The sequence below is a fragment of the Salmo trutta genome, chromosome 16 (assembly GCF_901001165.1).
Source record: "Salmo trutta chromosome 16, fSalTru1.1, whole genome shotgun sequence".
Taxonomy (NCBI): Eukaryota; Metazoa; Chordata; class Actinopteri; order Salmoniformes; family Salmonidae; genus Salmo; species Salmo trutta.
In genome coordinates, this window is record NC_042972.1 from 31833134 (window position 1) to 31851723 (window position 18590).

General features: G+C 43.9%; 1 protein-coding gene across 1 annotated transcript; it reads left to right on the plus strand.

Moving 5' to 3' along the window:
• The first annotated feature begins 10487 nt into the window (after positions 1 to 10487).
• LOC115150542 (inositol hexakisphosphate kinase 2) lies at positions 10488 to 18339 on the plus strand. The gene is made up of 3 exons (XM_029693955.1): positions 10488 to 11282; positions 15636 to 15867; positions 15978 to 18339. Exons 1-3 carry the CDS (start codon positions 11066 to 11068, stop codon positions 16912 to 16914), a joined length of 1386 nt encoding a protein of 461 aa, XP_029549815.1. The 5' UTR covers positions 10488 to 11065; the 3' UTR covers positions 16915 to 18339.
• The last annotated feature ends 251 nt before the right edge of the window (positions 18340 to 18590 follow it).

Genomic DNA, 18590 nt, shown 5'->3' on the forward strand with positions numbered 1-18590 from the left:
GTCAAAAGTTTGGACACACCTACTCATTCAAGGGTTTTTCTTTATTTGTACTATTTTCTACATTGTAGAATAGTGAATAGTGAATAGTGAAGACATCAAAACTATGAAATAACACATATGGAATCATGTAGTCACCAAAAAAAGTGTTAAACAAATCAAAATATATTTTATATTTGAGATTCTTCAAAGTAGCCAACCTTTGCCTTGATGACAGCTTTGCACATTCTTGGCATTCTCTCAACCAGCTTCATGAGGTAGTCACCTGGAATGCATTTCAATTAACAGGTGTGCCTTGTTAAAAGTTCATTTGTGGAATTTCTTTCCTTCTTAATGCATTTGAGCCAATCAGTTGTTTTGTGACAAGGTAGGGGTGGTATACAGAAGATAGCCTTATTTGGTAAAAGACCAAGTCCATATTATGGCAAGAACAGCTCAAATAAGCAAAGAGAAACGACAGTCCATCATCACTTTAAGACATGAAGGTCAGTCAATGCGGAAACATTTCAAGAACTTTGAAAGTTTCTTCAAGTGCAGTCGCAAAACCATCAAGAGCTATGATGAAACGGCTCTCATGAGGACCGCCACAGGAAAAAGGAAGACCCAGAGTTACCTCTGCTGCAGAGGATAAGTTCATCAAGGTTAACTGCACCTCAGAAATTGCAGCCGAATAAATGCTTCACAGAGTTCAAGTAACAGACACATATCAACATCAACTGTTCAGAGGAGACTGCGTGAATCAATGTAGAAAATAGTAAAAATAAAGAAAAACCCTTGAATGAGTAGGTATGTACAAACTTTTGACTTGTACTGTAGGCTACCGCAGATATACGTAAAACAGAAAAACAGAATTGCCCATATACACTGAGTATACAAAACATTTGGAATACCTGCTCTTTCCGTGACATAGACAGACCAGGTGAATCCAGGTGAAAGCTATGATCCCTAATTGATGTCACTAGTTATATCCACTTCAAATCAGTGTAGATGAAGGGGGAGACAGGTTAAAGAAGGAATGTTTAAGCCTTATGACAATTGAGACATGGATTGTGTATGTGTGCCATTCAGAGTGAATGGGCAAGACAAAAGATTTAAGTGCCTTTGAACAAGGTATGGTAGTAGTGCCAGGCGCACCGGTTGAATTTATTACCTGAAAGAGGTAGGCTAGGACATATGCAGTATATATGCTACATATACAAAAGTATGTGGACACCCCGTCAACTTTGTGGATTCGGCTATTTCAGCCACACCCGTTGCTGACAGGTGTATAAAATCTAGCACACAGCCATGCAATCTCCATAGACAAACTTTGGCATAGAATGGCCTTACTGAAGAGCTCAGTGACTTTTAAAGTGTCACTGTCATAGGATGCCACAAGTCACTTCGTCAAATTTCTGCCCTGCTTGAGCTGCCCCGGTCAACTATAAGTGCTGTTATTGTGAACTGGAAACATCTAGGAGCAACAATGGCTCAGTCGCGAAGTGGTAGGGCACACAAGCTCACAGAACGGGACCGCCGAGTGCTGAAGGGCGTAAAAAACTCCTGTCTTCGGTTGCAACACTCACTACCGAGTTCCAAACCGCCTCTGGAAGCAATGTCAGCACAACAACTGTTTGTCGAGAGCTTCATGAAATGGGTTTCCATTGCCAAGCAAACTCATACAAGCCTAAGACCACCATGCGCAATGCGAAGCGTCGGCTGGAGTGGCGTAAAGCTCGACACCATTGAACTCTAGAGCAGTGGAAACTCGCTGTCTGGGGTGATTAATCATGCTTCACCATCCGGCAGTCTGATGGACTAATCTGGGTTTGGTGGATGCCAGGAGAATGCTACCTGCCCGAATGCATAGTGCCAACTGTAAAGTTTGGTGGAGGAGGAATAATGATCTGGGGCTGTTTTTCATTTTTCATGGTTTGGGCTAGGCCCCTTAGTTCCAGTGAAGGGAAATCTTAATGCTACAGTATACAATTACATTCTAGACGATTCTGTGTTTCTAAATTTGTGGCAACAGTTTGGGGTAGGCCCTGTCCTGTTTCAGCATGACAATGCCCCCGTGGACAAAGTAAGGTCCATACAGAAATGGTTTGTCGAGATCGGTGTGGAAGAACTTGACCGCGCAGAGCCCTGACCTCAACCCCATCTAACACCTTTGTGATGAATTAGAATTCTAAATGGATTAAATAAATAAATAAACCTTCTCAATCTACACACAATACCCCATAATGAAAAAGCAAGAACAGGTTTTTAGATATTTTTGCAAATGTATTAAATGTATTAAAAATGCACAGAGCCCTGACCTCAACCCCATCAAACACCTTTGGGATGGATTGGAAAGCCGACTGCAAGCCAGGCCTAATCGCCCAACATCAGTGCCCGACCTCAATAATGCTCTTGTGGCTGAATGGAAGCAAGCCCCCGCAGTAATGTTCCAACATCTATTGGAAAATCTTTCCATAAAAATGAAGGCTGGGGGGGACCAACTGCATGTTACTGCTCATGATTTTGGAATGAGATGTTCGACGTGCAGGTGTCCACATACTTTTGGTCATATAGTGTATATATCAATCTTGAACAGGATTATCTATTTTGGATGCAATTTGAATGGAATTGATGGAGAGAGTGAAAGACTGCGACAGAGTGCTCGCATGCACATTGATTTAAAGCAACGATATTCGAGTGATCGGCTGTTTTAAAAACTCTGCAGCTGCAAAAAATAAAACATCTTTACAATTAAAAAATAAGGTGACCCCTGAAAGCCAGATGGACATGTGTAAATTAGACAAGCATTCAGTCTTCATATTACAGTAGCAAAGGCTATGCTGCAGCACATGTAGGCCTAACTGACACAATAAAAAAGTTACCATGATGAGATGATACATGCATTGTGAACTGCGCTCCTACTGAGATGCAATGTCTGTCCCCACCCTGAGCGTTGATGATTGATCGTGCAGATAGCAGAGTGAAGGCCGTGAATTCAATTCAATTCAAAAGGGCTTTATTCATATGGGAAACATATGTTTACATTGCCAAAACAAGTGAAATGAACAATAAACAAAAGTGAGAAGAAACAAAAAACAACATAAAAAATGTACAGTAAACACTGATAAAGTTTTCAAAAGGATAAAGACATTTCAAATGTTTAAATGTTATATTATCAGCTATGTACAGTGTTTATAACAATATCATAGTAGTTGTAGGTTATATAGTAGGGGAAGATAATTAAACAGATAAATATTGGTTGTATTTACCATGTTGTTTGTGCTCCATTGGTTGCCCTGTTTTGATGGCAACGGGTCACAAATCTTGCTGCAATGATTGCACATTGAGATATTTCGCCAAACAGATATGGGAGTTTATCAGTGTTTGATTAGTTTTCAAATTATTTGTGGGTTTATGTGATCTGTGGGATATGTGTCTCTAATATGGTCATACCTTTGGCAGGAGGAATGGAAGTGCAGCTCAGCTTCCACCTAATTGTGTGGGCAGTGGGCACATAGCCTTTCTTCTTTCGAGAGCCAGGTCTGCCTATGGCGGGCTTTGTCAATAGCAAGACTATGCTCACTGACTTTGTACATAGTCAAGGATTTTCTTAATTTTGGGCCTGTCACAAAAGTGTTTAGGTATTCTGCTACTGTGTATTCTAGGGCTAGATAGCATTCCAGTTTTCTCTGGTTTTTGGTTGATTCTTTCCAGTTAGCTTTTTCTTTTCTCATAATTTGGTTGGGTCTGATTGTGTTGCTGTCCTGGGGTTCTGTGGGGTCTGTTTGTGTTTGTGAATAGAGCCCCAGTACCAGCTGGCTGAGAGGACTCTTCTCTAGGTTCATCTCTCTGTAGGTGAGGGTTTTGTGATGGAATGTGTGGAGATTGCTTCCTTTTAGGTGGTTGTAAAATTTAACAGCTCTTTTCTGGATTTTGATATTTAAAGGGTAAAGTCTTAATTGGGTGCTTGTCCCATTTTGTGAATTCTTGGTTGGTGAGTGGACCCCAGACCTCACAACCATAGAGAGCAATGGGTTCTACAACTAACTGAAATATTTTTAGCTAGATCCTAATTGGGATGTCAAGTTTTATGTGCCTTTTTATGGCATAGAAAGCCCTGTATCTTAGAGTGTTCATAGCCTTGTGGAAGTTACCTGTGGTGTTGATGTTTAGGCTGTGGTAGATATATTTAGTTGTGTGCTCTAGGGTAACGGTGTCTAGATAGAATTTGTATTTGTTGTCTTGGCAACTGGAGCTTTTTTAGAACACCATTATTTTTGTCTTACTAAGATTTACCGTCAGGGCCAAAGTCGGACAGAATCTGAGCAGAAGATCTAGGTGCTACTGAACCTCCTTAGCTCTCTCTCTCTCTCTCTCTCTAGTTCCAGCCCTCCTTTGGGTCCATCCCCCTCCCTGTAAAATGTGCTATTGGAGATGTGTGTCATGTGCGATATACCATGATCAGCAGCTGGATATAACGGTAGTGGTGAAGAAAAACAATGCTGTTGAAATGGCAGTGGCAACAGTTTTCTCATAGATGCCTGATTGTTGGTATTTTTCTGGCTACCCCTCTGTGCCTACAGGACAGAAGTTTGCGTCTGTTAGACCCTGTTAGACCATTGCTCTGTGCCCAGCAGATGGTGGAGGAGGTTAGAGCCTGTCTGGCCCAGTAATGTGCCTGCAGTGTAGCGCTGACGGGGTCCATTGTCCCTGGGCACAGGCCCGTGTGATGGGGGAGTAACCCGGGCCAACCTCACATAACAGTGACTCTTCCATCAGCCCTGCCTGCCTGGTGACTAGGCCAGAAACTCACCTATTCATTCATGCACACACACACACACACACACACACACACACACACACACACACACACACACACACACACACACACACACACACACACACACACACACACACACACACACACACACAATCAAACAGACACACACCAAAACACAAGTGCTTATGCACACTCACACACATACCAGTACACTAACATACAGTCCAGTGCACTTGATGTTTGGTTAAATTAGGTGGATTAGAGTGAGACCGATGTCTCCGATGTAGTGTAGGTCCTGGGATCAGAGGCACCGGGAGCCTGCACACACACACACACACACACACACACACACACACACACACACACACACACACACACACACACACACACACACACACACTCACCCTTACATTCATACTCACACATATTCACACAAAGAGCACATATTCACTCAGAACCCCTTTGCCCCCCTCGGTAGGGAGTCCCTCACGGGTCAGGGCCAGACAGGAGGGGTTGTCCTGGGCTAGAATACACCATGTATCCCAATTTGCCCCCACCCTCAGCTCTCCTTCTCTCTGCATTAGAACTAAGACCTGGTCATGGCTAGCGCTGTAGGATCCATTATTCCCATCCCTAATCCCTGTTGGGAAATTGAACATTGGGGATTAGCATGTGTATCTGTGATTAGTCCCTGCCTGCTCCTCCATGCTAACCTTGGCCTCCCATCCCACCCTGTTCTGTAATTTCTCATCCCAGCTAGCCTCATAGCAGATTGGGCCTACAGTCAATACGTAACACCCATTTAGACTATAAATTGTCATTTATGTAACTCTCTCCTTGTCTCTGTCCAGGAATATTACCCTATTTACATCTGAAGGTCTATAAAACTGCTTGTGACCTGATTGTTTATCTATGAAAAATGTTGTTGTTCTTCTTGGAAGGCTATTTGAAGTTGCTTAATATGATTGTTAATGCAGCTCTCTGTTAGCCTCTCTCTGTCTCTGTCTCTGTCTCACTCTCTCTGACACTTTGGTAATGCCTGCTGCACCATTTGTTTGGCGTTATGGCTCTGTGTACTGTCTGTCTGTAAAATGGGTGTAGTTCTGCCGGAGCGCGGAGGAGCAACCCACCCTCACCTTTTTCAGTCTGAGAATTGAGTTCCACAGTATGAGTCATAATACCCATTAAACCTAGCGGTAAAACCCGGAAATGGTTTCAATTGTTTTTTCACAATTCATTTTTCCGTCAGGATTTTAGAACTACTTCATATAAGGTCTGTGTTTCGTGTAGGCTTACCCTGGAGTAACGTTTTGATAACCGCATAAATCTCCCAGACAAGGTAACTTGTATCAATATATTCGCCTGTAATCATCACCCCAAAATGAAACGCTAATTAGCCGCTAAAGTGGCTATTATACAGAACTACACATCTTGTCACAAGCTTTGACGTCATCCATCAAAGCACATTTCTCCATGCAAATATATCGACAAGTAGAAACTAGTTTTAGTTTCTTGTGTAAATAATTGTTATTTCATGTGTATTCATTCATGTTTAGCATTTTTCAAATTACCTAGCTAATTTAGCGTTTATACTTTTAATTACCCTGGCCTTTAGCTAACCTTAGGTCTCTGTTGATCAGAAGAAAGGATGGTTCTGTGCTATGTACCGGATTGTAACCACTATTCTGATAAACACACGTGCGTTTGATAGTTTTCCAACCTCTGTAAGCGAGAGCCATCGCTGGGGATGTGATTAGGTAATCCCTGTTTGCTAGCTGCTAACAAGCTATTTTAGTTAGTCAAAGATCTGTGGTTACCTAGATGCTTTAGAAAATTATCTAAATAATCATCTACAGTAGTTACGTATAAAACCCACGTTACCTTACAAGTAACAAAGAAAATCAGCACAGGCCAGCACAATGATTGTCGTCCCCTTTTATTAATTATTGTGTGAGCTAGCCAGCTAGTTAACTTTGACTCACGGTTGGTGTAGTCATACTTTTTCACATGGTGACATGCTAGCTAACTTTAGCCCACCAGGGTAGAGATATAGCTAGTTAGGTAAATATCGACTGGTGGGCTAGTTAGGCACCTTGGCTGGCTAGTTGACTACATTAGCTAATGTTAGCTAGCTAACGTTGCACCTTCTCATCATGGTGTAGTTGGACTTTCCTGACGGACGGTGACATACTAGCGAATCTGCCTAACATTGGCGATTAGCGCTAACGTAAAATATTCCTGCCCTGTTGGACTAGCTAGCAAAGTTAGCTAAATATCCGTGCCCTGGTGGGCTAACATTAGCTAGCATGTGGCCATATGGAAAAATGACTACACGAACGGTGAGCTAACGTTAAGTAGCTGTCTAGTTAGCTCACAAAGGACTTGTGGGATCAGTGTTTTCCCATACAAAATACAAACGGTTTTGTTCCACGACTGTACGTTGTACATCCCTAATCACATAACCTGTGAAGTCAGATAAACAGTACCAGTCAAAGGTTTGGACACACCAACTCATTCAAGGGTTTTTCTTACATTGTACATTGTAGAATAATAGTGAAGACAAATTATGAAATAACACATAGAATAATGTAGTAACCAAAAAAGTGTTAAACAATTTTTAAATTCTTCAAAGTAGCCACCCTTTGCATTGATTACAGCTTTGCACACTCTTGGCATTCTCTTAACCAGCTTCACCTGGAATGCTTTTCCAACAGTCTTGAAGGAGTTCGCTCATATGCTGAGCACTTGTTGGCTACTTTTCCTTCACTCTGCGGTCCAACTCATCCCAAACCATCTCAATTGGGTTGAAGTCGGGTGATTGTGGAGGCCAGGTCATCTGATGCAGCAATTCATCACTCTCCTTCTGGGTCAAATAGTTCTTACACAGTCTGGAGGTGTGTCCTGTTGAAAAACAAATTATATTCCTACTAAGTGCAAACAGATGGGATGGTGTATCTCTGCAGAATGCTGTGGTAGCCATATTGGTTGTGTGTCTTGAATTCTAAATAAATCACAGTGTCACCAGCAAAGCACCCCCAAACATCACACCTCCATGCTTCACGGTGGGAACCACACATGCGGAGATCAACCGTTCACCTTCTCTGCGTCTCACAAAGACACAGCGGTTGGAACCGAACATCTAAAATTTGGACAGATTAGAGGTCGACCGATTAATTGGAATGGCCGATTAATTAGGGCCGATTTCAACTTTTCATAACAATCGGACATCTGTATTTTTGGACACCGATTTGGCCGATTTAAAATAAAATGTTTTACACCTTTATTTAACTAGGCAAGTCAGTTAAGAACACATTCTTATTTTCAATGACGGCCTAGGAACGGTGGGTTAACTGCCTTGTTCAGGGGCAGAACGACAGATTTTTACCTTGTCAGCTCGGGGATTCAATCTTGCAACCTTACGGTTAACTAGTCCAACGCTCTAACCACCTGCCTTACATTGCACTCCACGAGGAGCCTGCATGTTACGCGAATGCAGTAAGAAGCCAAGGTAAGTTACTAGCTAGCATTAAACTTATCTTATAAAAAAACAATCAATCAATCAAATCACTAGTTAACTACACATGGTTGATGATATTACTAGTTTATCTAGCGTGTCCTGCGTTACATATAAACGATGCGGTGCGCATTCGCGAATAAGGACTGTCGTTGCTCCAACGTGTACCTAACCATAAACATCAATGCCTTTCTTAAAATCAATACACAATTATATACACTGCTCAAAAAAATAAAGGGAACACTTAAACAACACAATGTAACTCCAAGTCAATCACACTTCTGTGAAATCAAACTGTCCACTTAGGAAGCAACACTGATTGACAATACATTTCACATGCTGTTGTGCAAATGGAATAGACAACAGGTGGAAATTATAGGCAATTTGCAAGACACCCCCAATAAAGGAGTGGTTCTGCAGGTGGTGACCACAGACCACTTCTCAGTTCCTATGCTTCCTGGCTGATGTTTTGGTCACTTTTGAATGCTGGCGGTGCTTTCACTCTAGTGGTAGCATGAGACGGAGTCTACAACCCACACAAGTGGTTCAGGTAGTGCAGAAAATCGGCAGATTAATAAGTATCGTTTTTTTTTTTTGGTCCTCCAATAATCGGTATCGGTGTTGAAAAATCATAATCGGTCGACCTCTCCATCAGATCAAAGGGCAGATTTCCACCGGTCTAATGCCCATTGCTCGTGTTTCTTGGCACAAGCAAGTCTCTTCTTCTTATTTGTGTCCTTTATTAGTGGTTTCTTTGCAGCAATTCAACCATGAAGGCCTGATTCACACAGTCTCCTCTGAACAGTTGATGTTGAGATGTGTCTGTTACTTGAACTCTGAAGCATTTACTGGGGCTGCAATTTCTGAGGAAGGTAACTCTAATGAACTTATCCTCTGCAGCAGAGGTCACTATGGGTCTTCCTTTCCTGTGGCGGTCCTCATGAGAGCCAGTTTCATCATAACGCTTTATGGTTTTTGCGACTGCACTTGAAGAAACTTTCAACGTTTTTGACATTTTCCGGGTTGTCTGACCATTTCTTAGAGTAATGATGGACTGTTGTTTCTCTTTGCTTATTTGAGCTGTTCTAGCCATAATTTGGACTTGGTCTGAATTACTGAACAAAAATATAAATGTAACATGTAAAGTGTTGGTCCCATGTTTTCACAAGTTGAAATAAAAGATCCCAGAAATGTTCCGTCCACACACAAAGCTTATTTCTCTAAAATTATGTGCCAATTTTGTTTACATCCCTGTTAGTGAGCATTTCTTCTTTGCCAAGATAATCCATCCACCTGACAGGTGTGGCATATCAAGAAGCTGATTAAACAGCATGATCATTACACAGGTGCACCTTGTGCGGGGGACAATAAAAGGCCACTCTAAAATGTGCAGTTTTGTCACACAATACAATGCCACAGATGTCTCACGTTTTGAGGGAGCATGCAATTGGCATGCTGACTGCAGGAATGTCCACCAGAGCTGTTGCCAGAGAATTTAATGTTAATTTCTCTACCATAAGCTGCCTCCAACGTCGTTTTAGAGAATTTGGGGGATGCATTTTATGCATATTATATAATGATAGGCTACTCAATCGGCTACATCTGTCAGTACAAACTTTGAGGAAATTGTCATAAAAAATAACTCAGTTAAAACTACACCACTGGTATGTAATGGTTTTTGGTGAGAGGGGGAACCATTCTTTTTGTTTTATATTCAGACTAGCGCTCCTACAAGCCAATTTAGGCCAAGACAACGCAGAGCCCTTCTCCTCACCCTCAGTTCATATCTCCGATCATCTGAGTTTCTTTTTCCCTCTCCCTGCTCTGTATCAGCTGATAAGAATAACAAGCCAAACAGGATAACAGAAAGGGAAAATGTTTTGACTTTCCCTCTGTGTTCCTCTATCCCCCAGATTCAAATGATCTTCTGCATTGGCATCAGAATGCAAAGTAGAATTTTTCAGAAGCAGTTACTAATTCAACAGATATCAACAAATTTATTCCTCCCCCTCCTCCCCCTCTAAATATCACAGGAAGCTGCTGATGGGCAAAAGGCTCATAATAATGACCGGAACAGAGCAAATGTAATGGCATCAAACACCTGGAAACCATGTATTTGATGCCATTCAACTAATTCTGCTCCAGTCATTAACACGTGCCTGTTCTCTGCAATTAAGGTGCCACCAACTTCCTGTGCTACTGTAGATACTGTAGATATGTTTTGTCTCTGTCTGTTCTCTATGCTTGCTTTTCTCCCCTCCCCCACTTTCGCTTGTCTCTCGTTCCTCTTTGTTTGCTTGTTCCTGTTCCTTCCTCGGTGCTTAGTTCCCGCCCAACAACAGCTGCTGGGCTCTGATAGGCTGAAGCGGGGTAGGAGGAGGCGCTGAGGAAAATGTTTTGATCCTTTTCTTGCTCTGAGTTCAGTACAGACGTCAGTTCAGTATCATCGACAGACAGTCAGGAACAACCCACGCTTGCTCTCACACACAACCTACAGCCCCGGAGCTGTCTAAAACAACAATTTAGTAGCACTGTGTACTCAGGGAGATTACCTTAATCCAAGCCTGGACTATACTACTCTGCTTTTGGACCAGGATAGAACAGGGAACTAAAGGATTTTTCTCTTTTCTTCTCCTTCCTGCTATGCCCTTTGTTTTCCCCACTGTGGTCTCTGCTGTCCTAGCAGGCGTCCACTAGCGCCCCCCAGTGAAACAGAGCGGTACAGCCAGAGCATAGGGAGCCCGGGCAGCCTCATCGTGGGCCCCTCCAGTTTAGTTGTCCGATGCGGAGTGAGGATGAGTCCTGCTCTAGAAGCCCTCATGCAGGCAGACGGGACACCCCCCTATCCCGGGAAAGGGGTGATGCTTGAGCCTTTTGTGCACCAGGTGGGGGGCCACTCCTGCGTGCTACGTTTCGGCGACCAGACCATCTGCAAGCCCCTCATCCCCCGAGAACATCAGTTCTACAAGAGCCTGCCCCCCGAGATGAGGAAGTTCACCCCCCAGTACAGAGGTAAGCTTATTCCCTTACCCCACCCTAAACCCACAATCTAACACTGTCATTGGAATAACATCCATTATGCTGTGTATTTGTGCGCTATTGCTACTGCCCAGTATTAATCTCCCCATATTCCTCCTTCAACCTGGTATCAGATCATTTTGTATTATTCTGTACGAAATCTGAGATACTCCATTAGTATGATGTGTTACGTTTCGTGTATTAATTTGTGGATGTCCATCACCCATTTCCTATGATATGTTACGAATTTGTAAAATGTACTATAATGTTACGAATTATCAAAACATACAATATGTTATGGATTTTCTAAATGTATTACATGCTACGAATTTGTAAGACGTACTATATGTTGAGAATTTGGAAATGTTTGATATGTTACAAATTCTGGCCAGATGGCTAACGTTAGCTAGCTGGCTAACATTAGCTAGTATGGAGGTTAAGTTTAGGAGTTAGATTAAAGGGTTAGGGGAAGGGTTAGCTAAAAGTGTTGGCGAAGGATTAGCTAATATGCTAAGTAGTTGCAAAGTAGCTAAAAAGTATTAAGTAGTTGAACAGTTGCTAATTAGCTCAAATGCCAAAGTTGATGAGATTTAACCTCTCAAACCATTGGGTTAATTTTGCCTTAAATAACCATCTGTCTTATGCAACCAGACCAAATGTAACGTCATACTAATTTGAGTGTCCCGGATTTACATTTACTATGTTACGTTTAGTCTATGAGACCAGGCTGCCTTCTTCTGTCTGTTTTTCTACCTCCACCCCTCCGTCTCTCAAATGTATTCTCCCTGGTCCTCTACTGATATGGTTGGCTGGTGTGTTTTGTATTATTGGCTGCATTTAGGATTACAGCAGGTCACTGAAGATGGCAGTACCACGGCACAAAGGGATTTGTTTTATGTTGGCGCTTAAGTGAGGGTGGGGGACAGACAGTATGTGACTCCATGATGCGTCAGGGCTATGCAGTAGTGAGAGGTAGTTCTGCGAACGGCTATTTTTGAATTGATCTTTTTGGTGAACCCGAATCGCGAAAGAGCTGTTCATTTGTCTCCCTGATTTGCATAAAAAATAATAATTGAACCTTTATTTAACTAGGCAAGTCAGTTAGGAACAAATTCTTATTTACAATGACGGCCTACCCCAGCCAGATCCTAACCCCGGACGACGCTGGGCCAACTGGGAGTCCCATAGGGCGGTGCACAATCACGGCCGGTTGTGATACAGCCCGGAATCGAACCAGGGCCTGTAGTGACTGACGCCTCTAGCACTGAGATGCAGTGCCTTAGACCACTGCGCCACTCGGGAGCCTACTACTACTGCCCTTTTGACTTCAAAACAAGTTTTTCTGCAGTTAACTTACAAAATAATTCTCTAAAGAGGGTGAATCGTCACTGCAAAAATGATACATAATGGGGAAAGAGCGTCAATCTGGTCCACTGGTCCACAAAAATTGTAGCCTACCTTTTGGGCTTTAAATTGGAGATTAGCATTTTTTTCAGTGGTTCTAGTTCAATTTTGAAGCGTTTTGAACTAGGTGCCGTCAGAATCAAATGAGACGTCTCTTTTACGTGAACGGAGCCAAATGAGACGTCTCTTTTACGTGAACGGAGCCAAATGAGACGGCTCTTTTACGTGAACGGAGCCAAATGAGACGGCTCTTTTACGTGAACGGAGCCAAATGAGACGGCTCTTTTACGTGAACGGAGCCAAATGAGACGTCTCTTTTACGTGAACGGAGCCAAATGAGACGTCTCTTTTACGTGAACGGAGCCAAATGAGACGGCTCTTTTACGTGAACGGAGCCAAATGAGACGGCTCTTTTACGTGAACGGAGCCAAATGAGACGGCTCTTTTACGTGAACGGAGCCAAATGAGACGGCTCTTTTACGTGAACGGAGCCAAATGAGACGGCTCTTTTACGTGAACGGAGCCAAATGAGACGGCTCTTTTACGTGAACGGAGCCAAATGAGACGGCTCTTTTACGTGAACGGAGCCAAATGAGACGGCTCTTTTACGTGAACGGAGCCAAATGAGACGGCTCTTTTACGTGAACGGAGCCAAATGAGACGGCTCTTTTACGTGAACGGAGCCAAATGAGACGGCTCTTTTACGTGAACGGAGCCAAATGAGACGGCTCTTTTACGTGAACGGAGCCAAATGAGACGGCTCTTTTACGTGAACGGAGCCAAATGAGACGGCTCTTTTACGTGAACGGAGCCAAATGAGACGGCTCTTTTACGTGAACGGAGCCAAACGAGACGGCTCACTGAAAAGACTCGGAATGCACATCACTACTCTGCAGTGTCAGGTAACGTAATGGTGGAGACTGGAGAGGGGTATGGCAGGCTCTTTATAACCTGGCGGCTAGGTGTGACCCCTTTATCAAAGGACAGGGCATTTTGCATTAGACAAGGTGGAAGAGATGACTGTCATGGAAAATAAATACACACACACACACACCTTGGGTGCAATATCACATTCTGTTTAGTTTTTAATTTACCATGAAGCTGCACCCGTTTCCTCCTGACACTTGCACGCACAGAGAGGCATAAACACTTACCACACACACATACACTCTCTATGGCGTCACTCCTACTCCGGTTATGTGACAGAGTTGAGGCGCGAGTATGGTATCTGACTCTGCAGCAATGTATCGTGGCACTATAAAAAGACCAGTGGGATTTGGAGAGGAAGATGTAGATAGAAGAGCGCAGACATCTGATGACACTGAGAAATATTCCACATCAAACACACGTTCACTTCTGCTCAAAACACTCTTACACACACACACACACACCCATTCTCACGCTCTTACAAACTCATTTAGGCTGCCCATATACAGTCACTTTCACATACTCACAAAGTACATTAGTCACAGGTACTCTCATCCTCACATGCCCGATGACAGTACAGCTCTGACAGTTGGAACAGGCCTGGGCAGTAGAGGGTTAACTGTTGCAGGGTAGTGACATCACTGTGCATGACATCACTCAGGGCAGGCGCTGCAGAGGAGGGATAAGTGCTGGGTTCCATTGTCCTTCATGTCACTAGCCAACCCCCCTAGTGTCATCTCATACACATAGGCCCTAATGAAGGATCTGTCTTTATGCTTCAGAGAACCTTTTCTCCAGTGTCAACCAAGGATGTTTTGTTGTGTAAATATTACGGAAAGGCTGGGATTTTCTTGTTTTGTGCTGTCATATTTTCATGTTTATATCCAATTGGACGATGTATATTCATCTCACTCCCCCTCCCTCTCCCCATCTTGCTCCATCTTCCAATCCCCCCCCACCGGTACACGTTTTGGTTTTTGCCCTAGCACTGCACAGCTGATTCAAATAGCCAATTCATCATCAAGCTTTGATTATTTTAATCAGCTGTGTAATGCTAGGGCAAAAACCAACACATGCACTCAGGGGTGGCTCCAGGACCGAGTTTGGGAAACCTGGGATAGAGGTAGGGAGTGCGTTCATGTTTGGGGAACCCTAACTAACCCAAATTATACCTGGACTAAGAAAGTGTGTATACAGTTTTCTATGAAAGTGTTCCGGAGACCACCACCCTCCTCCACACCACTCTGTCCACCCCCCCACCACCACTCTGTTGTTCATTTGTTAGTGTGTTTGGATTATTGCCTTCAATTGAACTATATAAAAAGGCAAGTCAGACCTGAAAGGACTCGTCCGAGAGGCAGGTAACGCAAAGTGCCTTACTTGATGGAACTTTTGGATCTCTATGAAATAATAGAATATCACACTGTTGGGTGAATATGTCTTAATTTCTGGTGTGTTGTCATGGTTGTATTTGAGTTTATACAGTGTATCTTTGCTGTGATTTCTATTGGGTTGCCTTGAAATGTAGTAGCACTGTATGCGTATCAATTGATTTGTGGTTCTGGGTGGGTTTGGTAGTTAATAAAGTTTGGACTGAGTGTAATACATTCGAGCCTCCTGTGGTGTTTGTGTATCTCTTTGCTTCTTGGGTTCATTCTCACATTTTTATTACATTTTTTTATTTAACATATACATTTGAAGTACTTAGAAAGACACTGTTTTTGTTGCCACTCATTGGTGTCTTTGCTGCGTCCTTGCCCCCCCCAACCTGCTCTCTCTCTCTGCTCCCTCCATAGGAATGCTTGTGTTTGTTTGCATCCCTCTTTACAGAGTGTATTTGGCTGGAAGCAGGACCTAGTGGGTAAGAGCTGCCTATGACAACCCAGTTTCGGGGAGGTCTTGGCTTCATCATAGCATTATAAAATAAAAATCCAATGCCGGGTACTAACCACCTTCCTGTCCTTCTCTCTCACCCTTCCCTCCATCTCTCTCTCTCTCTCTCTCTCTCTCGCTCAGGTGTGGTGTCAGTCAGCTTTGAGGAAGATGAAGAGGGAAACCTATGCCTCATTGCCTACCCCCTCCACAATGAACCAGAGAACCTGGAAAACAAGGACCCCTCAGCCGACTGCGAGCCCAAGAGCAAGATGATCAAATGGGGTAACAAGAAGACATCGTCCCTACTGCTGGAGAACGACAACTACAGCAAAGACCGGGCCAGACAGAGCACTAAAGAGAACAAGAGCAAAAGGTGAGCTCGTACACTTACATTCATACACATACTATATATCCAAACACCAACATGCCGCAAAGATGAATGGTGAGGGGTAGATATCTAACCTCTTTTCCCGCTCTGTGTAGTTATAACGGTGCGGAGGTGCAGCAGCAGGCTGAGGTTCTCTGCTACAGCCTGGATTCGAAGCAGATTAAACACAACCCCTGGAGTCTGAAATGCCACCAGCAGCACCTCCAGAGGATGAAGGACAACTCCAAACACCGCAACCAATACAAATTCATCCTGTTGGAGAACCTGACGTGGCGTCACGCGGTGCCGTGCGTGCTGGACCTGAAGATGGGCACGCGGCAGCATGGTGACGATGCATCGGAGGAGAAGAAGGCCAATCAGATTCGCAAATGTCAACAGAGCACCTCCGCCTCCATCGGTGTCCGCCTTTGTGGCATGCAGGTGTACCAGTCAGACTCAGGCCAGCTGATGTTCATGAACAAGTACCATGGGCGTAAGCTAAGCCTGCCGGGCTTCAAGGAGGCCCTGTTCCAGTTCTTCCACGATGGACAGCGTCTGCGGCATGAGCTGCTCTCCCCGGTGCTGTGGAAGCTCAGGGAGATGCAGGAAACCCTGGAGTCCTGCGAGTCTTACCGCTTCTACTCCTCCTCCCTCCTCATCATCTATGATGGGGAGCCCCCCCGCACCTGCGCCCCCACCCGACCCCGCCACCGCGGAGGAGAGGAGGGTGACGATGACGAGCCCTCAGATGAGGAAGAGGAGGAAGAGAAAGAAGGTGCATTTGGGTTCCCCCGTGGATCGCCAGCTGCCAGCAGTGCTGGTGGGAGCAGTAACGGCAGCAGTAAGGGAAGCGCTGGTCGCTCATCCCGCGGTGGAGGAGGGGAGGCCAGCAGCCCGGCGGTGGATGTGAGGATGATAGATTTTGCCCACACGACATGCCGCCATTATGGGGAGGACAGTGTGGTGCATGAGGGTCAGGACAGCGGCTACATCTTCGGCCTGCAGAACCTCATCACTATCATCTCCCAGCTGGAGGAGCACAGCGCCGACTAAAGGCTGAGCCTCCACTCTGGAAAACTTGAATCCAACCTGGGAATAACAGCACTGAGCTGTAGCCCTGGTCTGCCCTCCTCCGCCACTGGCCTGGTCCTAATGGCCACCACACAGCCGGGGGTCTGACCCCCCACCTACTGTAGTGGAGAAACAGGGAGCTTCTGGGTTGGTGCTGGGGTCGGTCCCGCACCCCCCAAACCAACACGGGACAGGACTGCTTGTGCACTCATTTGCAACTTGTCTCTGTGACTGTTCTTCCTCTCTTTCTTCCTTTCTTTATTTTCTATGTAGTGGGAGTGATCGTGCCTGAGACTCTGGTATATTAACAGGCTCAGGGACTCATGTAGCATCCTTTCCTCCTCTCTGCTCCTCTGTTAGACTGTTTTCTTTAGAGAGGGGGACCAAAAGCTGAAGTGTAGTTCTGGAGGTTGTACTTGATGCTTTTAAACTGTATGGTGATGTGACGTGTTTGTGGATGGCGTTTGGACTGCTGTTCCCCCAACAGCACAGCACACACGAGTGGAGGTTGCTTCTGTACAGACTGAACAGGGCTAGGCCGGTCGCTCGGTCAGCTGGCAACTCCTCACTCTCTCCTATGGCCGATTTTTGTATTTCTTCTGGTGTTGTTGCTGGGGTCTGCAGAAAACAGACTTTTGTTATACTTTTGGCCGTCTGGATTTACAAAAATAACGATGCATGGAAGGAGAATAAGATTTGGGTGAAGAATGGATTTCTACCTTTTGTCAACAATACCCCCCCCCCCCTCTACTGTTTAGTCCCTAAATCAAAGACATTTAAAGTGGGTTTATAAGGGAATAACATTACTTTGTCATTTTCTTTGTTTTTGTCTGATTTGCTCCTCTTCATTCCTGAAATGGTGACTGAACACAATAATATATTGATAAGGACAATAAATACAAAGACTATAGACTTTATTTATTTGTCATATTTCTTAAAAATAAACAAAGAAAAATGTAAACAAAATGGAGCAATGATGACAACATTCCATATTACTGTTCTGATAATGACTAGTGAGTATTGTTTTTTGCAAGACCTGTGTGTCACTAGTATGTTGGAAGAAAAATAAAGACATTTCTTGTGGTAAAAGCAATTTTCTGTCATTGAGTGCATAGTACTTCTAGGAAAGGGATGGGTGGGGGCACAGGGTGGTGGGAAATAAGGGGGGTCAGTGGCAATGTTCCCTCTAGTTTTCAGGTCTGCTGAGCGCAAACTTGAACATTGAAAATTCTGTGCAACTTCCAGGATGTGTTTACTGTGAACACTGAGGCTGTACCCACCTTAAGTTACAGTTTTAACAATGGCCAAGTAGGCTACTGTGGCTATTTGAGCTTGACATTAACCTGTTTATCCACTTCTGGTGACTAAAAATATTTTTGTGTTGTTTGATTAAAGAAACCACTTCACTAAATAAAATGCATTATTATTCTCTTTCCATTATTACAGAGAATCAGACAAATTATGATACCCTCTGCATATTGGCTACGTAGGCTTGAGTAAACTGTCTCAAAATACAACACTGCCACTTTGACAAAAAAAAAAAATCTTTACCTGACTTGCTTTTCATTGATGGCTAGAAATACAAATGTTTTGTGCTCTTGTAGGAAGCAATTACTCCCCGATTGCTGACTACAAATGATCTATATCTGGGCTAATCT

What these genes read in the sequence shown, in the direction of transcription:
- LOC115150542 (XM_029693955.1), top strand. Translation starts at nt 11,066, where the DNA reads ATGAGTCCTGCTCTAGAAGCCCTCATGCAGGCAGACGGGACACCCCCC. An exon ending in GTTCACCCCCCAGTACAGAG is followed by an intron (nt 11,283 to 15,635) that starts GTAAGCTTATTC and finishes TCTCTCGCTCAG; the next exon opens with GTGTGGTGTCAGTCAGCTTT. An exon ending in AAAGAGAACAAGAGCAAAAG is followed by an intron (nt 15,868 to 15,977) that starts GTGAGCTCGTAC and finishes CGCTCTGTGTAG; the next exon opens with TTATAACGGTGCGGAGGTGC.